Genomic DNA, 24,237 nt, shown 5'->3' with positions numbered 1-24,237 from the left:
TGGCGTGCTGGATCGAGCAATCAGTCAATGAGTTCGGTCTTTTCAGGAGACAGGATTTGACTCTACCTCAACTTGAGGACTTCACGATATCTGATACATGATGTGAAATATATACCGATAAAAGCAAGAAGGAAAGTATTAACTCACAAGTAAGAGAAACAATCAATAGGATTGATTAAAATTAAGTATAAACAAGGTGTTCTCCAGGAAGGAATGGTCATCACGCTAAAGAACTGGTATGCAGATGGTTCGTTGATGCTTATATGGAGGCTCGATGCTGATAACAAAATATAATTGCTGGATGTATTGAAAGTGTCTTTGGTTGTGGCTCCGACTCTTCTTTGAAAGATCATCTCCAGCCGCGCAATTCGTCCATTGTACATGCCCAATATTAGTAGTATTAAATGTTGCTATGCCGGTAATCTCAAAATCTAAACGATGGTCCTCGAAAAAAGAAAAAGAAAAAAAAGATTGTTGCAATGCTTTGAAGGCTATTATTAGGGGCTCCAAGTTTTGCTCATAATGAAAATTCAAATAATAATCATTATATGGTTGCCATCCCATTGTGATGCTTGTGCGCTAAAATAAGATAATATGTTAAGACTCAAAATGTTTGTACACAAGGTTTGAAAAGGATTGGTGGACAATAATTTTGGCAAATAATATTGCAATTTTTGAGGTACGGATTGTTATTCTTGTTATAATAATCATAACGGTAACAATCATTACATTTATTCTCAGATAATTCATTGATCACTAACCAGTCCAAAGCAGACCTGGTCAAATAATTACCTTTGCGAGCATTAAACGGTCAATAACGGTTTAACCGGGAGGCCTCATAACGGCAGGGATTACGGCGCCCGCCTGCTGACCAAATAAACTCAGGTGTCCATCGCGACCGTTATATCCGTTTAAATAAAAAAAGAAAAAAACCACGTCTCCGGCGACCATATTTATCTCCGGCCCTGCTTAAACACCCCGACTGGCCGGCGGTGTGATTAGAGGAAGGAGGAGGAGGAGGAGATGATCGCTACCTCGAGCCTCGACCGTGTGGTCGAGGCGATGGCGCCACTCTACGCCGCCATGACCCTTGGCTACGCCGCCGCCCGGTGGTGGCACGCCCTCACCCCCGACCAATGCGCCGGCATAAACCGCTTTGTCTCCGTCTTCGCCATCCCGCTCCTCACCTTCCAACTCCTCTCCTCCAACGACCCCTACGCCATGAACCCCCGCTTCCTCGCCGCCGACTCCTTCCAAAAGCTTCTCCTCCTCACCATCCTCTTCATCTGGGCCCGCCTCCGCCGCCGCCCCGCCTCCGGCGGCTCCTCCTCCTCCCTCCCCTGGGTCATCACCATCTTCTCCCTCGCCACGCTCCCTAACACTGTCATCATGGGCATCCCCCTCCTCCGCGGCATGTATGGACCTCAGACCGATTCCCTCATGGTTCAGATCGTCGTCCTCCAAGCCGCCGTATGGTACAATCTTGTCATCTTCCTTTACGAGTACATGGCCGCCCGCTGCGCTGCAACGGAAGGATGCCAAACGAATGCTTCGGTCCCGACGACCCTACCGGTCTCGGAGAAAGAGGCTGCTATTGCTGCCGCCAATGGGTCGGTGGAAGGAGGAGAAGGGGAGACGAAGCCGCCACCATCCCCGCCGTCGATGTGGCGTATCCTTACGGTGGCTGGGAGGAAGCTTTGTAGGATCCCAAACACTCACGCCAGCTTTCTTGGCCTCATCTGGTCTTTCATCGCTTTCGGGTATGCGAATGTAACTCATCAACTTTGATGCTCATCCTGAAAATTTTGAATCTTATTTTCTTCTAGTTTACAATCTTTTTTCTTGTTTTTTTTTTTTTTTTTTGGCTGTAGGTTTGGAATCAGAATGCCTAAAATTATTCATGACTCGGTAACAATACTATCTAGCACGGCCATCGGATTGAGCATGTTCAGCATCGGTATGTATCCTCATGACCATTCTTGCCATGAATGTCTAATAACTTTTTTTCTCCCTTTTTTTTTGTTAATAAACATTTCAATTCAGCCATTCATGCTGATACTGGAGATGCATTTTATGTTCATTTTGTTTGCTCTTCTCTCGAAATGAGTTTCTAAGCAGCTTTTGGTTGAATTGATTTAGGAAGTTCATTGGAATATTTTTGCGATACCGATTGAATTGACTCATGAACATTCACTAAATAATTATTTCATTTCAATTCAAATAGACTAGCAGCATGGATTGCATCTGTATAACAAGTATAGAATGGGGAAGCTCCATCGTCCGAACTGAATGTTATGTTTTCTAACTTATATTTCTTCTACAAAGTTGCCTAAATGCGCTTACACTATGGTGATGATCATTTACATAAAAATAATTTAAAAATTTAACACAGAATTCTTGTGGATATACAGGCACATTTATGGCTAGACAGACAAGATTTATATCATGTGGCTATTCTGTTGCAGCCTTTGCCATGGTTGTCAAATTCCTTGTTGGTCCTTCTATCATGATTGCAACTTCACTTTCTGTTGGACTACAAGGTCTGCTTCTACGAGTAGCTATTATCCAGGTATTTAGATTAAGTACTTTTATCGACAATTCCTCCGTTAACATCCTATATTTTTGCTTCCCTAGCTTTCTCTGGCCAAAAATTTTATAATTTAATGGTAAAAGATGCCTTAGGCATGCAATTTTGGCTTGGGGCAAATGAACATGTATTCTGAAACTGCTAAAGGACAAATTTTTTGGCAACTTGTTATGGAACACTATTGGATTCCATAGTCTGGTGTCATGAGAACTCAATAACTCATGAATGATTGACAGCATGCATGTTTTGATGTTCTTGCTTGACTTGTATGTGTATAATATTGTGCATTCTTAAGATATGGTCTTTTTCTGATTTTGTGTCCTTAAAATTACAGGCTGCTCTTCCCCTTGCAGTTCTTTCATTTGTTTACGCCAAGGAGTACAATGTGCATCCAGAAGTCATGAGCACTGCGTTGGAGCTTGAAACTCTTAGCTTCATAGTTCATTGTTATCATTGTCCTACACTTGCAATTTATAATTTTCTGTTTCATAATGCAGGGTTATTCTCGGGATATTATCATCTGTTCCTATCACAATCCTCTATTACATGATATTAGGGTTATGGAAGTGAAGAGAGAGAAACTCATCACCACCTTGCAACAATCCTGAGGTTAATTTTGGTGTTTCTTAGAGTCAAGACATGACCCATTAATTTTTTCTTATTTAAAACTCTTATCTAGATTCGAGATCTTTTGTTAGGGTTATATTGGTTGTTAAAAGGATATAAAGAAAAATAAAAGGTTTTGATGATAATCTAGGGAAAATTATAAGCATGAACATTGTACTTATAGTAAGTTTTATCTTTTATTTCATTTCATAAATCTATTGTATTATTACAACATACACAATATACTTTTTTATGTATTTTTTTTTAAAAAAAATAATTTTTTGAGTAGTATGTGAAGTCCCAAAGTATAATGAGGCATGGTTATGTACAATTGTTACATTTCTCTTGGCTATGAAAAACTTGTTAAATCCTGTGTCTAAATCATGGTTCACTGATAATATCTTATATGAGAGTCCAACATATAGATGCCTCCACCTTTTATGGATGCAGGAAGTGTGACAGTGCGGTATTCAGGCTATCTATCCATTCAGTTCTGATTTGAGACGCTCCTTTTCTGTTATTCTGGTTTTTTCTCATCTTACTCATCAATTAACAACCAAACATGGTTATGTTCTTGTGATGTTGGCTAGGAATTTATTACCAGTGGTTTATTCAAGAACTCGATCTCAGTCATGCTTCAAAATTCCATATACCTTCTTTAGTTTGTGGATTGTCCATACCATGGTGAAAGGTTGAGTTTTTAAAGCTTTAATTTCAATCAGTTCGAACGTTTGTAATTGCAGATATCAGTTTCTCAAATCAAATCTAGATTGCAGTTGGCGCCCTCAAATAACATCTTACTTTTATTCGCTATCCACGGGGTAAAAGATTTTGCATAGCTTATAATGCAGGCTCTTGCTTCACTTTTGGTAGATCAATGACATGTTAGCCGATTAAGTGCCAATTAACATATATGAATTGAAGGACTATAGTTGTGAATGGAAAACCACGGAAGATTGAATAATTTTGAATTTTGGTTTGAATGAATCTATGCCACTAATTTGTTTCACTCGTATAATTCGAAAAGCAACAATTATTCTAGAGGAGTTTGAATTTAATCTTCTACGCTATTCCACTGTCAAGGACTCCCTAATTGCGAATTCGCATGAGTAATAAATTTAGATTTTCATATTGTTTCCTTTGATGAATTCTATTGTCATATCTGATACAAGCATGGACTGGTTAACAAGTGTAATAACTTTGGGCTCGTTTGATTCGCGGAAAAAGAAGGGGGAAAATGTGGTCAACGGTGAAGTAATAATATGGCTCTTGTTTGGTTGGAGTTTTCAAAGGAAAGGGACGGAAAAGTTGTATTCTCATGGAAATATAATTCCCATATTTCATGGGAAAGACTTTCTCATGAGAAACATAAAAAAGTTACTTTCCATGAGACGGGAATCACTCCATTTTTTATTTTTTCCAAAAAAACCCTTCAGCATTAAAGAAGCATTAAAGAGGCATTAAAGACCTAATTTTTATTAAGGGTATAATAGAAATTATGCATAACTTTTTCAAAAAAGTGGATGGTCAACCAAATATAACCACTTTTAAAATTTGTCACTTTTCTATGATTAACCAAATATGCCAAAAATACTTTTCTAGGTATGCTCTTTCTAAAAATTTGTTTTCCATAAATTATATTTTTAGAAGAAAAAATACTTTCTGCGAACCAAACGAGCCCAAAGTGTTTTTCAGCCGAAAGGATTTATGTTTCTTCTGTTTAGATTCAACTTAGCCAACAATTGTTAGCCCACTTGCCCTTAAATGTCTAGGATTCAACACCCAAAACATTACTCTAAATAAACAAACAAATAAAGGGAAAGGACACCTTTGAAATGGCTTTATCGTATCAGAATGTCTGCTAGATATTTTGCAATTTAGTGCATGCAGGCCTTTTCTTTTTCTCAATGCTCATCATGACCTCTGTGTGTCATATATTACAGGGAACTGAAAGTCCTTTTTAAACCGTTGAAGTGACGTTAACTTAGCTCACAGTAAGAGTAGAATTTTTTTCACACACAGTAGTTTATAAGTAGAGTGTACCTTTGATGAAATTTTTGGTTGGACCAGCCCACCAACTCGGCGGTGCACCATATACCACAAACGACACGCACAGGACGCCTAAATGTGACGCGTGTTGCTTTTTTTTTTTTCCTTCCTCTATCCGTTTGTGGATGGGCTGGTCCACTGCTGAGCTGGTGGACCTGGTTTAACCATAAATTATGTTTTGCCCATAAATTCTTGGACGTCACCGTCAACCGGTAAAATCTAAAGGACTTTGAAGTAAACGCGGCCCAAAATAATATCAAACCCCCACCAACGCTACTCTTTCACCCTTTCTCTGTTCCCGATCCCCGAGATGGCGGCGAAGGCGGAGGAAATCCTGCCACCCCTCGCCGCCGTCGCAGGCGGCGCCTCCGAGGGGCCCCCTCTGGAGGAGGCTGAGAATAGAGAAGGAGCTCGGCTGGCGAAGAGGCGGCGGACTTTCTCGGCGACTCTGGAGACGCTGTCTTCTCCGGCCGCGGAGGGCGAGGAATTAGGGGAATCGGAGCGAGGGGGGTTCTCGTTCTCCTTCGACGCGAGGAGCGTGGCGCCGATCGAGACGACCCCCAAGTTCGGGTCTTTCCGCCGCTTGGCTTCGGATCTGGGGTCGGGGGAGTCTTCTCTGAAGGCGAAGAGGCGGCGAACGTCCCCGCCGGCTCTGGAGACGCGGTCCTCCCCGGCAGCTGCGGAGGAGGACGACGACGACGAGGAGGAGGAGGAGGAATCAGGCGGGTCGGCGCTAGGGGGGTTCTCGTTCTCCTTCGACGCGAGGAGCGTGGGAACGGCCGAGGCGAACCCCAAGTTCGGATCTTTCCGGTGCGCGGCGGCGGATCTGGGGTCGGGAAAGGCGGAGGAGGTGGAGGAGGGTGGAGCGGATGGCGGCGGCGGTAAGGGCAAAATCGGAATTTCAGATTTTTCTTGATTCAGGCTTCTTAGCCCCTTTTCTGTGTTTTTTTTTTTAATTTCTCGTAGTTGTAAGCTTAAGTAAGAAAATAAGAGTGATCAATGGTGACCACTTGTGAATTAACTGCCGGAATTTTCTTTTTTTTGCCTGTTTGTTTCTTTTTGGATCGACCATTGTCCATGACGGCGGGTTCAAGCATTCGAGAAAATCTAATTAGATTCTGGTGGCCTGGGAAGCATACTCCGACAAATACTGCCATGGACTTGGTCGTCGGTGGGCATATCTTAGCTAGCTTGGGGTTGTATCTTTCGCGGGAAAGAAAGATTCACCTCCCTTATCTCGTTTGGAGTGCTTTGAGATCTGTTTAAGGTGCGATCCAAGGGACGATGTCGCGAAAGAAAATCCATCGCTTTCGCGCCAAATACACAACCCGAGCTGGGTATTTTATACGTTGATCTACGCGGTTTGCGTTGTACGTGCTCGCTTGGACTTCCCATGGTTTCCTTGTGGTTTCTCTGATTCTTCCGGATGTTTACATGATTATTCTCTGTGTATTGCTTTCTTTCGCCATACAGTAACATGCAACCTTGTATATAAAATTTTTTACAGATTGGTCGCCCCTACATCATGTGGGGCTAAATGCTAGTTGCTGGATATAATGCAACTTATGTTGGATTCTTTGGTGCAGCTTAAAACTTAAATTAAAAAAAAAAAAAAAAAAATCGTGTGCACTCCAAAAAGAGAAAAAAAAAGAAAAAAGAAAAGAAGGAGACTAATATATATGATCTATCTTATTTGTTTGTCAAGTGTTAGGTTGTATTTTTTGTATAAAAGAATAATTCATCTTCTTTCATAATATTACTGTTACATTGCACCCCGCATATATCGCAAAGCAGTCCAAACATGTTTCATCCGTCTGCATAGATTTTGAAGCGACTATTGCTTTTGTATAAAGAGGAATTCTTCTTTCGCACCAAAGATACAACCTTTGTCGGTTTGTTAATTGTTTTTCAATTTATAGATATTGAGTGATTGCACAGAATATCTTTAGTGGTTAAAGAGGATCCAATTTCAATTTTTAGCACCATTTTACATTAACTTTGAGGCAACTTTTTCCAATCCAAATTTGGTTTGTTTAAACTCAAATTGAGCTTAATTTGAGCTCTTCATAAGCTGAGCTCGAGCAGCTTAGTTCATTTGACACCCAACCAATAGTCCATTTAAACTTTTTGCTTGTCAATATACGTAATTAGAAAAAAAAAAAAGAGCAAAATATGCATGCTAAGATCAATCATAATAAATTAAAATTTTAAAATACATAATAGTTATAAACTATTTAATAATAAAACTAGTAGAATTATAACTCAAATCCCAAAACTTTGTGGCCCATCTTTTCTGTCACTCTTTATAATTTTTTTAATGAATCGAAACACAAAAAGTTCATGGAACGGCAAACTGCTCTCCATTAAATCCCGTTCCATCCCAATATATTGGATGTCATCTACCTCCCCATGTCAAGATGCAATAGACCGAATTGATAAAAAAACGACATGAGTTCTAATGGACAGGAGATAAATACTCCACCAGAGCCTATTGTTTGATAACCGATTGCCCAGCCTAACAGACTCAAAACATCTCAAGTTCACATCAGTAGCATGGAAAATCACTGCAAAGGTAACTTAAATCTATTACGAGCACAGTAAATTTTGAAGACAAACCTGATGTATTGAAATGGAAATGGGATTCTAAAAACTCCTCAGTTCGGAATTGCTATCTTTTCCTAAAGGACGGAGGAATCACTTCAGAATTCACTAGGTTTGTACCAAAGCCTGTAAAACACAAACCGTAGGGCGTGGTTCTAATACTTCTTTCACTTCAGTTTATATACAATTACCACATCGAAACAATATGAATATATTTAATCCATACCTAGCCAATCTTGAATTGTCTATGGTAAATATCAAAGCTGCATGAGAGGAAGCACAAGAGGGAGGGAGGGATAGGCGCAGGAGTTGTATCAACGTTTCAGTGGCAATATTACACGAAAACGAGAAGCATATCTGCTGCATGATGTTTTATTATTATTATTATTTAAGGGGCGAGAAAAGAAAATAGCTCTCTTGCATTCATTCATTTCTTAATGACATCCCCATGACCATACATTCAAAGGTGTCAAACTTGTGGGTAATAACATATCTTAAATTCTCTCTATTCAAATTCAATTTTTAAATTTAAATTTAATTTTTGAATTCAAACTATTATTGTAATTTTCTCATTATTTCTTTTCTATTTTCTCTCTATTCAAATTCAAATTCAATTACTGTATTTTTTTCTAATTTTTCTCCTATAATCACTCTTGTATATTCTATATATATTCAATACAAACTCAAAAAAAAACCAACTAATCAAGTTAGATTTTAGCCATCATATTCTGTTTCTTTCCTGGTATCAGAACCCATCATGGCATCACTATCTTCCTCCTGCAAACCCAGTCCTTCTTCTCATATTAGAAATTTTCATCCCAACAATGTCAGCAATATTACATTCTTCACCCGAACTTGAATCCTCACTAGCTACATCCCTTGTAATCTCCAATATCTCAAATCTAGTCCCAATCAAGCTTGATGGCAGCAACTATCTCGTTTGGAAATCTCTCTTTGAACCAATTTTACGAGGATACAAGCTTATGTCCTTCATTGACGGCTTTTTTTCACCATCTTCTCCAATGCATCCAACCTATACTTCATGGTATGAACGTAATTAGATGCTGCTTTCTTGGATCAATGCTACATTATCTGAATCAGCGCTTCCTTATATAGTTAGCATCACCTCAACTAAGCAAGCTTGGGATGCTCTCTCTCGCCACTTTGCCTTTCTTGCTCTTTCTCATATCATGACTATGAAACAGCAGCTTCATCATATTAAAAAGAGATCATCCTCAATGCAAAATTATCTCCAGCAATTCAAAATTCTTGCTGACAAACTAGTTGCATGTGGATCGCCAGTAAGTGATGATGATTTGCTCGTCTACATCCTAGATGGACTTCCTCCATCTTATGGCCCATTTTCTTCTTCAATTCGAGTTCGTGCTTATACCTATCCTCTTTCTCTTGAACTCCATACCTTATTAATCTGTGAGGAAATTAGTCTTACGGAAGAAGCCTCCATACATTCTACTACTGCATTTATTGCCTCAAGACCTACCAAAACATTCAATTTAGGTTGTGGTTCTACTCACTGTAAGAATAATCGGCATCATACCAAACGCCAACGTTCCAATATCCTTCAAGTGATGGCATCCTCCCCTCTACTGATAAGCCTACTCATTTCTTTTCTTCATATGGTCGTTCTTCTCAATCTACTCACCCAACCTATCAATTCTGCAATAAGGTTGGACATATTGCCATCGATTGCAATCATCATATGAACTATGCCTATCAAGATCGCCATTCTCTAGAGAAACTTGCAACTATGGCGACCGCTCCCTCACTCACTGACGACATTACTTGGTATTCTGACACTGGTGCTACTCACTATATCACTGTCGGCCTTAACAAGTTATCTCTCATCAAAATATGACGATTCTAACAGTGTCCAAGTTGCAACAGACAAGATTTGTCTATCTCTCATGTTGGTTCAGCTTCTATAACTAGCCATAAAACTAAATTTCACTTGTCTAATATTCTTCATTGTCCTAAAGCCTCAATAAATCTCTTATTTGTAAATCATTTCTCTCATGATAATAACTGTTATTTCATGTTTGATGAATCTAGTTTTGTTGTCAAGGACCAGGATACGAGAGCGACATTGTACTGCGGGATGACTGAGAATGGACTTTATTATTTTTATTTCTTAACAAAAGATATACATGATCACTCACTAATACTCACTAATAGCCCATGTGAGCCGTCACATCTCCACTGATCTCTGGCATCATCTTCTCAGCTATCCATTTCATGTTATCTAATTCTCTATTTTTTTTCTCTCTTTTAATTTCAAATAAACCAAGACAAACTCTATGTTCATCTTGCCAATTAGGAAAAAAACAGAAAATTGTCATTTTTATTATCTATTTTAGCTTCTCAGTGTCCTCTAGAAATAATACATTGTCATGTTTGGGGACCTTCCCCTACTCTTTCATGCTCAAACTTTTCTTATTATGTGTTATTTGTTGATGTTTTTTCACATTATTCATGATTGTTTCCCATGTATTACAAATCTGATTTCTTTGAAATTTTTTTCTCTTTTAAAACACAAGTTGAAAAGTTGTTTAATACTAAAATTAAAATCTTCCATTTCGATGAGAATGGTGAATTCAAAAGCAACATTCTTAAGCATTTTTTGTCTTTACATGGCATAATGCACCAATTTTCTTATCCCTACACTCTGGAACAAAATGGTGTTGTCGAAAGAAAACATTGTCACGTTGTTAAAACCAGACTTACACTTCTTACTCATGCATCTCTTCCTTCAAAATTCTGGTTAGAAACATTTTCTGCTATAGTATATGTAATAAATCGAATGCCTATAATTTCTCATCGCAAAATTTTGCCATGCGAGATTTTTTTAAAAATCTTCGAACTATTCCAATTTACGAGCTTTCGGTTGTTTATGTTTTCCTTGGCTTCGACCATATAAGTCCAATAAACTAGAATATCGATCCACTAAATGTTGTTTCTTAGGATATAGGACTATTCACAAAGGATATGGATGTCTTGATTTAGGACTATTCTCCTGAAGCGGGAAAAGTTCTCATGTCATGTCACTTTTGATGAACATATCTTTCCTTTTTCAACTATATCACCATCTCAATCAACCTCTCACAATTCCACTACTCTTGTCTCCCTTTCTACGTGGTTACCTTAACTCCCTACTTTTACCGACATTATTTGGACTACTAATAACTATACATTCTCAAATTACTCTGTAGGTATAGTATGTCAATCTTAGAATTCTCTCGTGGCAACAACATCCAACTCAACCACTACAGCACATGACAACATAAGCATCCCAATTGAACCCATTCCACCACCTCAATATAAGATCACCTCTCACCTTCCCTCCTCCAAATCTCCTCCACCGCCACTACCCCCCCCCCCCCCCCCCAACCAAACTTTCCTTTTATACTAACCAACCAACCAACCCACTACAACATACCCATCCCATGACATCCCGATCTCAATCAGGTATATCCAAATGCAAAATATTATCCCATACCCGCCACCTTCTCCTAACCGCTCTTACTATGCCCTATCCTATTGAACCAATATGTTACACACAAGCCTCAAAAAGTCCGGAGTGGAGACATGCTATGGATCTCGAATTTACATCTCTTCATAATCAGTAAACTTGGACTCTTGTTCCTTTTCAGCCCAATACAAACATTGTTAGTTGCAAGTGGGTGTTTCAAATTAAATGCAACCTAGATAGATCCATCAATAAATACAAAGCTCGCTTGATTGCCAAAGACTTTCACCAACAACCTGAAGTTAATTTTATTGAGACATTCAGTCTCGTTGTTGAGCATACTACAGTCAGAATTATTCTCACAATAGCTTTGACTCATAATTGGCCACTCCATCAACTTGACGTAGAGTGTGCCTTTTTACACGGTGACTTTCAAGAAACGATATTTATGTGTCAACCTCCTGATTATATTGATCTATCAAAATCCACTCATGTTTGTCATATGCGCAAATCATATTATGGACTCTAAAAAGCTCTTTATACTTGGTATGCAAAGTTTGCCTCAAAACTTATGAAGTTGGGATTTATTATTTCACAATTAGATCCTTTATTATTTATATATCATTATGGCAGCATTACATTATATTTTCTCTTTTACGTTAATGATATCATCCTCACTAACAATAATAATATTGCTCTTCGCAAGCTCATTATTGAACTTACTAATTCATTTAAGATGAAGGATATAGGCTCATGATCATACTTTCTTGGCATTCAAGTAGATTGGTCGAGTGATGGAATTTTTCTGCATCAATCCAAATACATCCTAAACTTGTTACAATGCACCAACATGCTTGAATGCAAACCATGCTCAAGTCCTTCCTCTATTGAAAAGTTGGGCCGCATGGATGGCCCTCCTCTTGATGATCCTTCATTTTATAGGATTGTTTGAGCTCTCCAATATGTAACCTTAACATGACGAGATATTGCTTTCTCCGTCAATCAGATCTGTTAATTTTTACAACATCCAATGAAGGCTCATACGGTAGTAATCAAACACATACTTCGATTTCTCACAAGCGCCATCACTTTTGGGCTTCAACTACAACCAGGTCCATTAAATCTTGTTGCTTACTTGGATACAGATTGGGCTAGCAACCCTATTGATAGATGCTCTACAAGTGGGTTTTGTGTTTTTTTCAGACCCAACCCTATTTCTCAAAGTTCTAATAAGCAAACTGAAGAGGAATATCGATGCCTTGCCCAAACTGCTGCTGAACAACAATGGTTATGTTCTCTCATGCATGAATTACATATTCCTCTCCACTCTGTTCCTTTAATATGATGTGATAATATTTCTGTCATCTCTCTCATCTTCAATCCAATTTTCTATGCAAGAACTGAATATCTCTAAATCGACTATCACTATATTCAAGAATTGGTAGGTCATAAACTTTTGAATGTCAAATTCATCTCTTCTACATACCAAGTTGCTGACATTTTCACCAAAGATCTTCACTCCAACTGCGTTCAATTTTTATGATCCAAGCTTCACATTCAACCGAATGCTCAGCTTGAGGAGAAATAATAACATACTTTAAATTCTCTCCATTCAAATTCAATTTTTGAATTTAAATTCAATTTTTGAATATAAATTCAATTTTTGAATTCAAACTATTGTTGTAATCTTCTCATTATTTCTTTTCTATTTTCTCTCTACTCAAATTCAAATTTTAAATTTAAATTGCTGCTATAATTTTCTCCTAATTTTTCTCCTATAATCACTTTTGTATATCTTATATATATTCAATACAAACTTAAAGAAAAACCAACTAATCAAGTTGGATCTTAGCCATCACATTCTGTTTCTTTTAGCAGGTTCTTAGACCACTGAATGAGGCATAAAAGAGATCTTGTTATAATCCTCTATGAAGCATCTTGACAGCATCTCTGGTACATAAAGTTGCAGAGTTCACAAAAATTTGCAGCTGAGCAATGGTTGGGGGAGAAAAGGTGCACAAGTTTAATAACTACTCAACGGATGCAGCTCCAGAGGGTAAATCTGTACCAAAAGAAGCTGTTGATGAAGTGGGTGCAGTATACCACTGGCTCTCTTGACGGGTGAGGAAGCAAGCCTCTGCAATGAATCATAGAAAGATGCCGAAAGATTCAGACATGCATGTAGAACAATTAATTCATGTGAAAGATTAGCTCCAAGATGATTGGTGCATCACACAAGAAGTGGCTATGGTGCTAGAAGCTTAGCAAATACTGTGGAGTGACTATGGAGTATGGCAGCGTAGGTTAAGACCTCAATGGAAAAAAAATTAACTAAAGACATTGACTTACTAAATAAGCAACCATAACTAGGACAAGGCTAAAAGGTAGGCATGGCAGGTTGGTCATGTACCTGATACAAACACATCGTTGTAATCATCGTCATCATAGATAAAAGATGGAGGCTCGGGCGAACCAACACCAACAATGGTGCTTCCACTGCATGAAATAACCATAAAACATCATCAATTATTGCAGCAGTAATGAAAAAGAAGATATAATATATTGATATAAGGATTGAGGTTGGATATACATTCTTGGATCTTAAAAACATACATGGATATAATTATTTAATGCCTGCATTGACAATTTAACATCATAGTAAGTTTTTCCACAAAACCAGACCAAAGGAAAACCAAAACGGAGGTCTTGAAATCTGATCCCACAAAAGCCAGGCTACCCTGGAAGGTTGGTGGTACAAGTTACTCAAGCCTCTTTGGGCTCTAGAAGTGGCATTAGCCACAACCTAAGACGATGGTGAATCAGATGCTTCTTCACTAAAAAGAGCTAAATTAATGGTTCCTGAAAAATGTAAAATCCTGCTTGTCCTGTAGATAAGAAAACCTGTTCTGAGTTGATATAAAGAATCTATCAGGTAAGGATTTTCTAATTAAAATGTTAGATATTGAAAAGACTCATAGAACCATCCCTCTCCTAATTGAAGTTGATTTTGGCAGAAAGAAGATGACAAGACCAGCGTCCAGTAGAGATCCCTTGGTGTACAGATTTTAACATTTGATAGTTAGGTAATTTGGGGAAAGAACTACGATCAAATGCCGTCGAATCAACAATCTTGTTTCAAGTCCTTGGCTGTCATGGGCTCATGGCAACCATGGGAACATGTGTAACCCACTGGCTTCGCTCTTGCAGCCTAGAGTCGCAAACACATGATAATTCCCTTTACTGCCCAACAATAAGGGGAATTTAGATTTGTTGGTAAGCAAACCAATATAGACATGCATTGTACGGTGCTTCATCCCCAAAGACCTTAACCAGTTTCAGCTAAGGTTATTGAGGAAATTAAAAGTAAGAGACAAAGAAACTACCAATAATATCATTTACAACAACTAGGAAAGGGACAGTCATCAAAGAATTGGAGAAGGTAAAGGATGCTTTGTCGATAATTTTGAGGGCATCGTCATTAGGCACTTCATCAAGCTCTTTTCTTGACAAGCCTCAATTTTGCCATCAAGTTAGGACACCAGAAAATAGTTATATTCTCCAAGCTGTCTTTGATGCATTTTGATAATTTGCATTTTAATGATTTAAATTTTTATCTATGTGTAATTAATCATTCCAACAATCAGAAAAATAGGCTTTTGAATCCACTTCTTGCATTCTTTATCAATATAATTCGAAAAAAGGAAAAAAAATATCATCCAAGATAAAGAATTATGAAAATTTGCTTTTTTAATCTGAATGTTTGAATGATGATTCTTAACTTCATCAATCTCAAGTTTTTATTGATCCATTCAATGTCTCATATAACAGCACTTGAGGTCTTCCTTTTGTTAAGGCAAAATTTAATATTTTATCCAATCATTGGTATATACAGACATCATCTTTGCAAGTCCATATACCTGTTGATGCTGGTCGCAGTCTTATGGAGACTGCTTTGTCTTCGGTGTGTCCTTGTACCTATGTCACCCGTTTGTCTTTAACAATCCCTGAAGTACCATCTGTTGGCAAACCGTAAGGCCATATCACCTTCCTTATCTTTCGAATGTTCTATTTATGGCAACCAATGAAGTTATACACCACCTGAAATTTGGGAGACTAGATCCTTATTGGTAGTCTCCAATCCCAAGACATACTATCTTCCATTTTCTTTGTGGTTGTATCCTTCCACTTCTGCATAATGGCTTTCAAGGTCATTCACTCCAGGTTTGACTTCTTTGTTTATTCTGTAGTTATCAATGATGTCACTCCTCACAACCTTTGATTCTAAGTCGGTTATTATCCTCAAGAAAATATATCTTTGTTCAATGAGGCAATTCATAAATTTCATGCTTTTCATCCTTTTCTAACTCAAGGACTCTTCTCACCATATTCCACTCAAAATTTGTAGATAGATTGTTATTTACCTTGTAATGCCTGCAACTTCTTTTCCTTTTTTGGGTTAGAAAAAAATAGATCTAGAAATACATCTAATCAAAAGAATCATCTTTAAGTATTTAAATTCAAATATCATAAATCTAGGCAAAGCTCAATATGGTTTTTGCCAAAAGCTTGATCCTGCTGATGATCACTTTGAACAGGGGATAAAAGCTTCTCTGATCACCAAAAGTTTCATCCTGCTGATGATCACTGTGAACAGGGGATAAAAAATTATCATGAACTAGTCGGGTTAAATCTGGGAGATGCTGACATTTCAAAACCACCTTCCTCTTGAAGAGGCTATACAAAAAAAATAATAATCTTGTAACTTTCTTTTGCACAAGATAGATAAACTGTTAAATTGTTTGCCTTCAATTATGGCCAGATGCGTGAATGACCAAGCCAGTAGTCAGAAAAGTAATGTAACCATTATATGCATTTGAGAAAGTTCCAAGGAAGAACAAATCTAGAACACTTTATTGGTTGAGATCACTGATATCAATATGAGAACTGACCAAGTTAGGATCCATTTTAAACTTTTTCTATTGAATATCAACTATAAGAGTGAGGATGATAATACAAATTGGACAAGTCCTCACAAGTGAATCTTGAAGAAAGACCAACTCTTAACAACAAATATCAATGTCTGACAAGCTTATTGACCCCATTGCAATTCAGCTAAGCTTTGTCATAAGGTTAGAACAGCAGGAGATATTTTAAAAGACTGCCTTCAAAACTTTAACAAGAAGGTATTTACATGATAATGCACTTAGGCCTAAAGATGCTGACATAACTATTTTTTGAACAATGGTGGTCATCATCAGGATATTATGCAACAATTACAAAATGACCATGTCAACAGCACTAGTGCTAAATCAAGATTCAGAAATAGCTATGTCAAGAATCCCAATAGAGTACTGCTACATTTCATGCATCAAGATTCAGAAATAGCTATGTCAAGAATTCCAATAGAGTACTGCTGCATTTCATGAATCAAGATTCAGAAATAGCTATGTCAAGAATTCCAATAGAGTACTGCTGCATTTCATGAATGCAATGTGAATGTATATATTATATTATATTATATATATATATGTGTATGTATGTATGTATGTATGTATATCACTCTTGTGTCTCCTCTACCAAATCCTTGTTTCTCATTCATAAAATGGTATCTACATAGACTTGTCCATATTCATAATATCAAAGGCTTAACATATTGCTTACTTCTAATTTCCTTTCACCATGCCCACAACCAGGATTTTATCAACATAAACTGCAAGTATTGTAACCCTTGACCAGTGACTTTTGATGAATATCATCATATGATCAATATGGGACTGGCAATACCCATTCTTCATAGTAATTGACCTAAACTCGTAGAATTAGACACGCACTGACTGTTTGAGGCCATTATTAGTTTTTCAAATTTCCAACTTGTAAATGTGAGGATCCCAACCTTGATATCTGAATGCATATATCTTGTAACAGAAGTAATCGTGGTAAAGACTATAAACGTAAAAAAGTTTGTCAAGACTATAAACTGACCCTCCCCTTGTTGTTGAAGCTAATATTAGCTTGTGAAGGAAGATCCTACATCTTCCAGACTTGGACTCTCCACACAAAGAATTCATTCCTAATAGGAGTCTATAGTACTTTTGGTTTTAATATGTTTCTGTATTTTGCTCATCTTTTGTACAACTCTGACATGCCCCACATGGAAAACAAATAATCCGATAAGCTGATCCCCAATGACAGATTTGTAAAATCCTGAAAAATTGGTAGATATGTATAATGATATTTTCCTGTAACGTTCTTCAACAATGGTTTGTAGATACTCTCTTGTTTTAGCAAAAAAAAAGCCTGTTGTTCCATTGACGTCTTTAGAAAAACTTAGTAGCTAAGAATCATGAAATAATTATGGCCAGAATGCAACTAGTTGGTTCTAAACTTAGTAGCTGGAATCTTATACCTAAGGTGATGGACTGCTTTGGAACTTTCTAGGAATCTTGAACCGGAACCCCCTTCCTAAGCACTTCATAAAATCATACTATCACTGCTTTCTTAACTAGTTTAGCTTATCTAGTGGTTCAGATGTTAATTTTTATCCTTATTCTGCACAATTTCTATTTTAAATTTCTATAAAGTGATCCTAGTGTCAAGGATGCACCAGTAGACTGCACAGTAACTTGAACAGGCACGTACCAAAATAATAGTAAGTATGATTTTCAACCTTCAACATAGGTAGCATTGGTATTTTATATGAGATAAGTAATAAATAGGGATCTAGGCCATCCAAATAATTAATCAGCTCTAGGAGAACTTTCTACAACACTTTGACTTGAACTGAACTTTGAGGACATAAATCTGAAAAGTAGGTTCAAAAATTTACGTAGAAACCACTGAAACCAACTCCTACAGCTCTGAGATAACCGTTTAAATCATAACTCAGTCACATTTGATTCTTGATGCCTTCTGATGTTTGATCTAACATAGGGTCTGCCGTACCGCCTGTACCATCCGGTACGGGACGTACCGTACCATACTGGAGGAAAACTAATACAAAACTTACCTTCAAGTCAATACAAGCTCCGTACAGCCATGCTGAGGTGTATCGCCCCGTACCGAGATGTACTAACCTGTATCGAGACATACTGAGGTGCGTACCGGTCCGTACCGAGACATACCGAAACAAAAACTGAGAAAAATGGTTAGAGAGCTATTTCGATACAGAGGTGTCTTGCATCGTACCGTACCGAACCGATAAGATACCGATATGATACCCAGTACCGAGATTGCGGATCTTGATCTAACATTATTCGAATATGAAATAGTTGGATAGCCTATTGATTACATTGTAGATAACAATATCGAGGCATGAAAGATGGACCTTACATTTCCATCACTATCATGCCTTAAAGGACCAATAGATAGATCCAAGCACGCTCATCTCATATTTGATGAAGAGAAAAATCTAGTGAAACAATAAACCTATATAAAGAAAGGAAGGGTTTGATCTTCAATAAGATCTCTTCACTTGCTCTGACACCAACCTATAACTAAAGAATATGGTTCATCACATGGTCAGCCGTACCGGTACGTACCGGTGCGGCCTGAGACCGGTACCGGATCAACATGGAATCCGGTACCGGTAGTTTATTGTTGAAGAACCGGTTTGGATCGGTACGGACCGATTCGGACCGGTATGGGACCGGTACGTACCGATCCAGGCCGCTACCGGTACGCCGACCGGTACCGGTACGGCGGACCTTGGTTCATTATAAGATCATTTAAAGGCAAAAGTTTTAGCATTCAACATACTGAAGAATAGGGAAATTTAGAAAGAAAAAGATAGATGTAAGATGAAAAATAAAGAGGTGGAAAGGTGACATATGTATGTAGTAAAAAGAAAAGGAGAACGAAGATGATAAAAGGAATGCAAACCTCTATTATGCGCAAACCAATTCTATTATAATTATAGGGTAATCATTTAATGGGGACAAATGATAATTTTGCCCAACGAGTTAATCACATTATTTGCTAAATTTAAGCTTTAAAATGTCAGCCTATCACAATTATGGTTCAATAAATGGAAAAAGGTACTGAATGGTGACCATGGACCCAAAAGTAAGGATCTACTATAATAACGGTTTTCTCTATTCCACTATAACATCTTAAAAGTTCCAACAATATAAACTAGGGACAAAGTTAACATGAACAACTTAAAAACTATGAGGATTTCTCTCAACCAATGGCCAATATCCAATTCTATAAAATCATAATTCAGAAAGCATAGAGTTTGAAGCTCTCTCCTAGGAATCAAAACTCAATATTATATGTTGAGTTCAAGACATGATTGTGCTTACAACTGCCATGAGTTATAAAGGCTTTTATTGTTGGAGAAGAGAAACAAATCCTTTATATTAGAAGAGCAAGATGCTAATCAAGAAGGCCCTTATGCAAATTCTTTGCCGCCCCATTTCTCATTAAGGGTGCCACTTAGTTGGTATGATAAGCATATATGACAAAAAAGTTGTAAATTCCACAACTAAAAATTTAACGAGAAGTTTGTATGCACGAGCATGTACAGATGTACATTTTCTCAACAAGAAGTATTTGCATATTTGCATACATTCCGTATAATTGAAATATGAATGTGGAAGCTGGCATGGTAATCTTTTTACCTTCCTGACATGAAAACAGCACGATACTCTCCACAACCAGCTGCAAGCACTCGTTTTTTCAACTTTTTAAGAGATGGCAGGACTTCAAATGCAGGAGGCTCTGAGAAGTATAAACAAATAAAAATATTGATTGACTGATAAATCATCAAACATCACCAAAAAGTGAAAAATGAAAACATTTATATCTCTCTAAAATGCTGAGGAATACCTAGATCATTTATACAAACATCTTGACATATGCCATTCTGGGTGACTTCCCTAAGCAATGTCAATGGATCAACTGAACTAGTTTGGTCTAGCCGAAGTCGCTGCACCAATTGAAATTGGAGCTTGGTAGGAAGAACTTTATGCAAATACAGATAAGAAGATAGTGATTACTTAGTTGAAACTGCTCTCTATTACCTTATAAACTTCAGCAGTTGAGCACGCTTCCTGCGGCTTTATAAGAACCATAGGCAAGTCCGAGGGCAATGGATTTGGAATATCTTGAACAACCTGACAAGAGATAAAATTCCAAAGAGGATCAAAATTCTACTTTTGAGAGTAAACTCTCATTCTCTCATAGTCAATATAAAAATAATGCATCTGCATTTACCTTTTTCCAAATGGAAAAAAGTGAAAACAAGTTGAAGAGCTCTGGATTTAGATGCAAGTAACAACATATGCATTGGTGGATGTCATAATTTTCACATAAAAGAATACATATCATCATGTGTGACTAAAAGCTAAAGGAAATAATTTATCAATGCTACTTCTTCAATCCACTTGTATGCTAATATGAATATGTGATTGAACTATTGCCATGGTACTACAGTCAAAACCTACTAAAAGGATCTGCTGTCACAAAGACCCACTAAAATAGCACACCACTTTGCGGGTTATTTTAAATTACGGAACATAAAGTTTTCATAGATCAATAGGGTAAGTTTTTTTTTTCTTTGTTAACTTTAATACAGATGCAGATATCTAGCATCTGAATGTTTGATAGTACATCCAATAAGCAATACACACCTAATCTGGAGGGAGAGTTTCCCTGTCTAGAGGTATCTAGAATTGCTAAAGAGCCTCTGGCACAAAAATTGTAAAATATTAGTATCAACTCTGCATTTAAGGAGTGCATCATGAAAAAGGTTATTGACATGAATCTTAAAGCAGTATTTTTAACAACAACTGGGATTATATGTAAGGAGATGCATTCGAGGTTTTATTCCATAATAAGTGAACAATCTGTCATGGTTGGACTAGCTCTATCTGCAATGCTCTGGCATGTGTTAAGAGAAGAAAAGAAAGAGTTTTCCATAATTGATGGTAATGCTAGTCACAACAAAGACATTTTAAAAGGTATGAGTATTGGAAGGACTACCAAGAATGAAAAGTTAAAGGAGTGGGATGCATGGAAAACATGAAATCAGGTATATTTGCAGTTTGATTGACATTTGACACAGCAGAAAATGAAACACACCAAGGAAATCATGCACAGAAGAAAACATTATCTAATTGAAATTAAGGCATCTAATGTTAATCATATACTCTCTTTTTTCAAGTATCACAACAAACTGGTTGAACAACCACAACAATAAAGATTAAAATAGCATATTTGGTATTTCAAAAGCATTGTTTTCACAAAAAAAAAAGAAGAAAGAGAGAGATTGTCCACCATTGACTGATTTAAGGCACTGGACATTGCGAGTGAAGCAGAACATTTGGAAAAATGAAATGACCCTTTTAAATGTGCTTTGTCATAAGCCTACCTCACCCCGACCAGTACAGTATGCTGCTCCATTTGAGAAAAAGAAAGGAACATCTGAGCCAATTTCACCAGACCATTCTTGAAGCTCCTTTTCAGTAGCAACACAACCACTAAATTGATTGGCTGCCCATAGTGCAGTTGCAGCATTACTGCTTCCACCACCAAGACCAGCACCAGTTGGAACCTTTTTATCGAGATGAATCTACATGCATAGTACAAAGAGACACCAAACCTGAATGCCATCTGATTGCAAATTTATATTTGTGTAGAGCATTTTATCTAATAAAAACTTACCCAGAAGAAGTTATCGGTGCCGGTTTTCTTTCTGTAAAGGTTAAGTGCTTTGATTATCTGCAAAGTGTAAGATAAAGAGCCTATGTAAGAAGTAGAATGTTTTACATTTCCATCAAGAAACACTAAATAAAAAAAGGAGGTCCAAACAAAGAAGCAGTGAAACCAGACCAACAGTATTATACACCATACATGAGAAGTAAGCAAAGCAAACAACATTTGCTATCTGACATACCAAATTCTTGTCATCAAGCGGAACACCAGGCACATTAGTTGACAGCCGATCTCTGGTCTTAGTCGGAGATAACGAGAACTTGATTGTATCTCCTAAACTAATTACCTGAATGTTGGGCATGCAACATGAGATAAGTAGGAAAAGGTACATCATAATAACAACAAGAAAGAAACATAAGCAAAAAAATTAAAGCCAAAACCAGATGGCCGCCAAGACCTAGAGCCGATTTCCTAATAACCCGAGAAATTATAGGGCATCATTATGTACCGAGAACTTCACTAGGTAAACACAGGTTTGGTTTTTCGCCACCTACAACCTAGAACCATGATATTATGGTCAACTGCAGGCATTGACATGGTACTCTCTGAGGACAGTGGACAAGCACTAAACATACCAATTATTATATTGCAGTTTTGCAAGTAAGGAACCAATTGATTACGCAAAACTAAAATTCACAGTTTGCTTGTGATCACAAAAAAAAAGGCAGTCCAGCGCATACGCAGCCTTAACCCCACTTGCAGAGAGGTTGTTTCCGTGTTTTGAATCCATGACCTCCAGAGCTCAGGATGGAGCAACATTAGGCTCACCCTCTTTGCTCGTGATCACAGCTACCACAAGTTAAAGTTCAAGCAAAATCCAGCTACTATTTCCATTAAGACCTCCAAAATTCTATTCCTATCCACCATGAACATCAGATAAACTTACATGAAATAGAGATGCCAATTCATGAAACCCGTCTTCTCTCTTCCCAGTTATCCTCAAAAACACGTTAACCTGCGCCCCATAAACCACAGTAATCAGCTCAAATTTCAACTAAAAAACAAATCTTTGCCTTCTGAAAGATAATTAATTACCTTACAAGGCGAAAAGAGAGAGAGCCTTGAGAGGCCGGCGTTCTTATCCACCTCATCGGCCAATTTATTTACCCTCTCATCAGGATCATATACAATCTAAAATCCAAACAACCCACCGAAAAAATACTACACCGATTAAACGAGAAAAAAAAATGATGAAGAAAACTTGGAGGACAGCTATTAATTTTGTTACCTCCATTTGTCTCCTGCCAGATGTTGGACCCGAAGCCTTGATTCTATGAGATGATGGGCTTCCCCTGAAGGCGGTCTTTGGGTGGAAGTAGCATGGCCCGTTCTTGGAGAGTTTTGGGGGTTTAAATCCATTGGCGTGAGAGAGCCAGAAATGGTGGGCGAGGAGGTGGGAAGAAGCCATCATTGGAAAAGAGGAGTTGTTGGGGTCTTTGGAACGGAAGCAGATGGAAGCATGGGGGTGCGCGGAGGAAGGGCTTGGGAATTAGAAGGCTGGGGTGTCCAAATTCAGACGCATCCTTTGAAAAAACTTCCTTCTTTGAGTGTGGGGAAAATATATATATTATTTTACAGACGGTAGCTGACTACCCTGCCCGGTCTACCGTAGCATGTTTTGAAACAATCCTGTCGGCGAATTTCGTCAGAGCTGCATGAAAACGGACCGCATTCGTCTCGAGAGAAATTCAGCTACGGTAGCCGAATAAATATAAAATTAAAAATACGCTGCTAAGTTGTACATAAAGATAAATGGTATTGTCGACTGAAATATCTTTTTTTACTGTCCATCACTTTGCGAGATTTATATGGTTGGATCATGCTTCCATGCCTGAGCTATTATGTGCTTTTTTTTATTTTTTGATTTTTTAGGCCGCATTCATATATGAGCCGCTATTGTACCTAAAAAAAAACAATATTATAATAATCTGGAAAAGGATTTATTATGCTATTATATATCAATTATGGACATTCAATAAAAAATATTTTAAAAATCAAATTTTGTGACAGCAAGAATAATTTTCAATAAATAGTTGAAAATTTTGGCAGATTGTAGTTCCTGGAAATATTAATGTTATTTTACAGTGATTCAAATGGTTATATTCTACCATGTGCATTACATATGTTTGTTTACTGAAAGATAAATAATAAATATTCTAAGATATAATAAATATAATTATTTTTTAAAAATATTTTA

General features: G+C 37.5%; 3 protein-coding genes across 5 annotated transcripts; 2 read left to right on the top strand and 1 right to left on the bottom strand.

Moving 5' to 3' along the window:
- Positions 1-926: 926 nt before the first annotated feature.
- LOC103706330 (probable auxin efflux carrier component 1d) lies at positions 927-3,983 on the top strand. 3 transcript variants are annotated; one of them, XM_026804365.2, is made up of 6 exons: positions 932-1,760; positions 1,872-1,957; positions 2,412-2,569; positions 2,922-2,998; positions 3,085-3,196; positions 3,644-3,983. In XM_026804365.2, exons 1-5 carry the CDS (start codon positions 1,024-1,026, stop codon positions 3,155-3,157), a joined length of 1,131 nt encoding a protein of 376 aa, XP_026660166.1. In that variant the 5' UTR covers positions 932-1,023; the 3' UTR covers positions 3,158-3,196; positions 3,644-3,983. The 3 variants fall into 3 exon arrangements, 2 of the variants coding, with proteins under 2 accessions (XP_008788611.1, XP_026660166.1); XR_003385537.2 differs by having other exon boundaries at positions 928-1,760; positions 2,922-3,196; XM_008790389.3 differs by lacking the exon at positions 3,644-3,983 and having other exon boundaries at positions 927-1,760; positions 2,922-3,467.
- Positions 3,984-5,473: 1,490 nt separating this feature from the next.
- LOC103706288 lies at positions 5,474-6,785 on the top strand. The gene has a single exon (XM_008790350.4). The coding sequence runs from the start codon at positions 5,553-5,555 to the stop codon at positions 6,156-6,158; it is 606 nt and encodes a 201-aa protein (XP_008788572.1). The 5' UTR covers positions 5,474-5,552; the 3' UTR covers positions 6,159-6,785.
- A 6,359-nt stretch (positions 6,786-13,144) lies between these two features.
- LOC103706289 (4-diphosphocytidyl-2-C-methyl-D-erythritol kinase, chloroplastic) lies at positions 13,145-23,661 on the bottom strand. The gene is made up of 11 exons (XM_008790351.4): positions 23,269-23,661; positions 23,076-23,171; positions 22,927-22,995; positions 22,222-22,326; positions 21,990-22,046; positions 21,697-21,897; positions 20,348-20,440; positions 20,154-20,253; positions 19,946-20,045; positions 13,738-13,823; positions 13,145-13,464 (listed from the first exon to the last, which is right to left on the bottom strand). The coding sequence occupies exons 1-11, from the start codon at positions 23,449-23,451 to the stop codon at positions 13,358-13,360; spliced, it is 1,197 nt and encodes a 398-aa protein (XP_008788573.1). The 5' UTR covers positions 23,452-23,661; the 3' UTR covers positions 13,145-13,357.
- Between the last annotated feature and the right edge of the window lie 576 nt (positions 23,662-24,237).

Source organism: Phoenix dactylifera, chromosome 3 (assembly GCF_009389715.1).
Source record: "Phoenix dactylifera cultivar Barhee BC4 chromosome 3, palm_55x_up_171113_PBpolish2nd_filt_p, whole genome shotgun sequence".
NCBI lineage: Eukaryota > Viridiplantae > Streptophyta > Magnoliopsida > Arecales > Arecaceae > Phoenix > Phoenix dactylifera.
The sequence above is the reverse complement of the archived record's forward strand: the minus strand, read 5'-3'. Positions and strand labels throughout refer to the sequence as shown.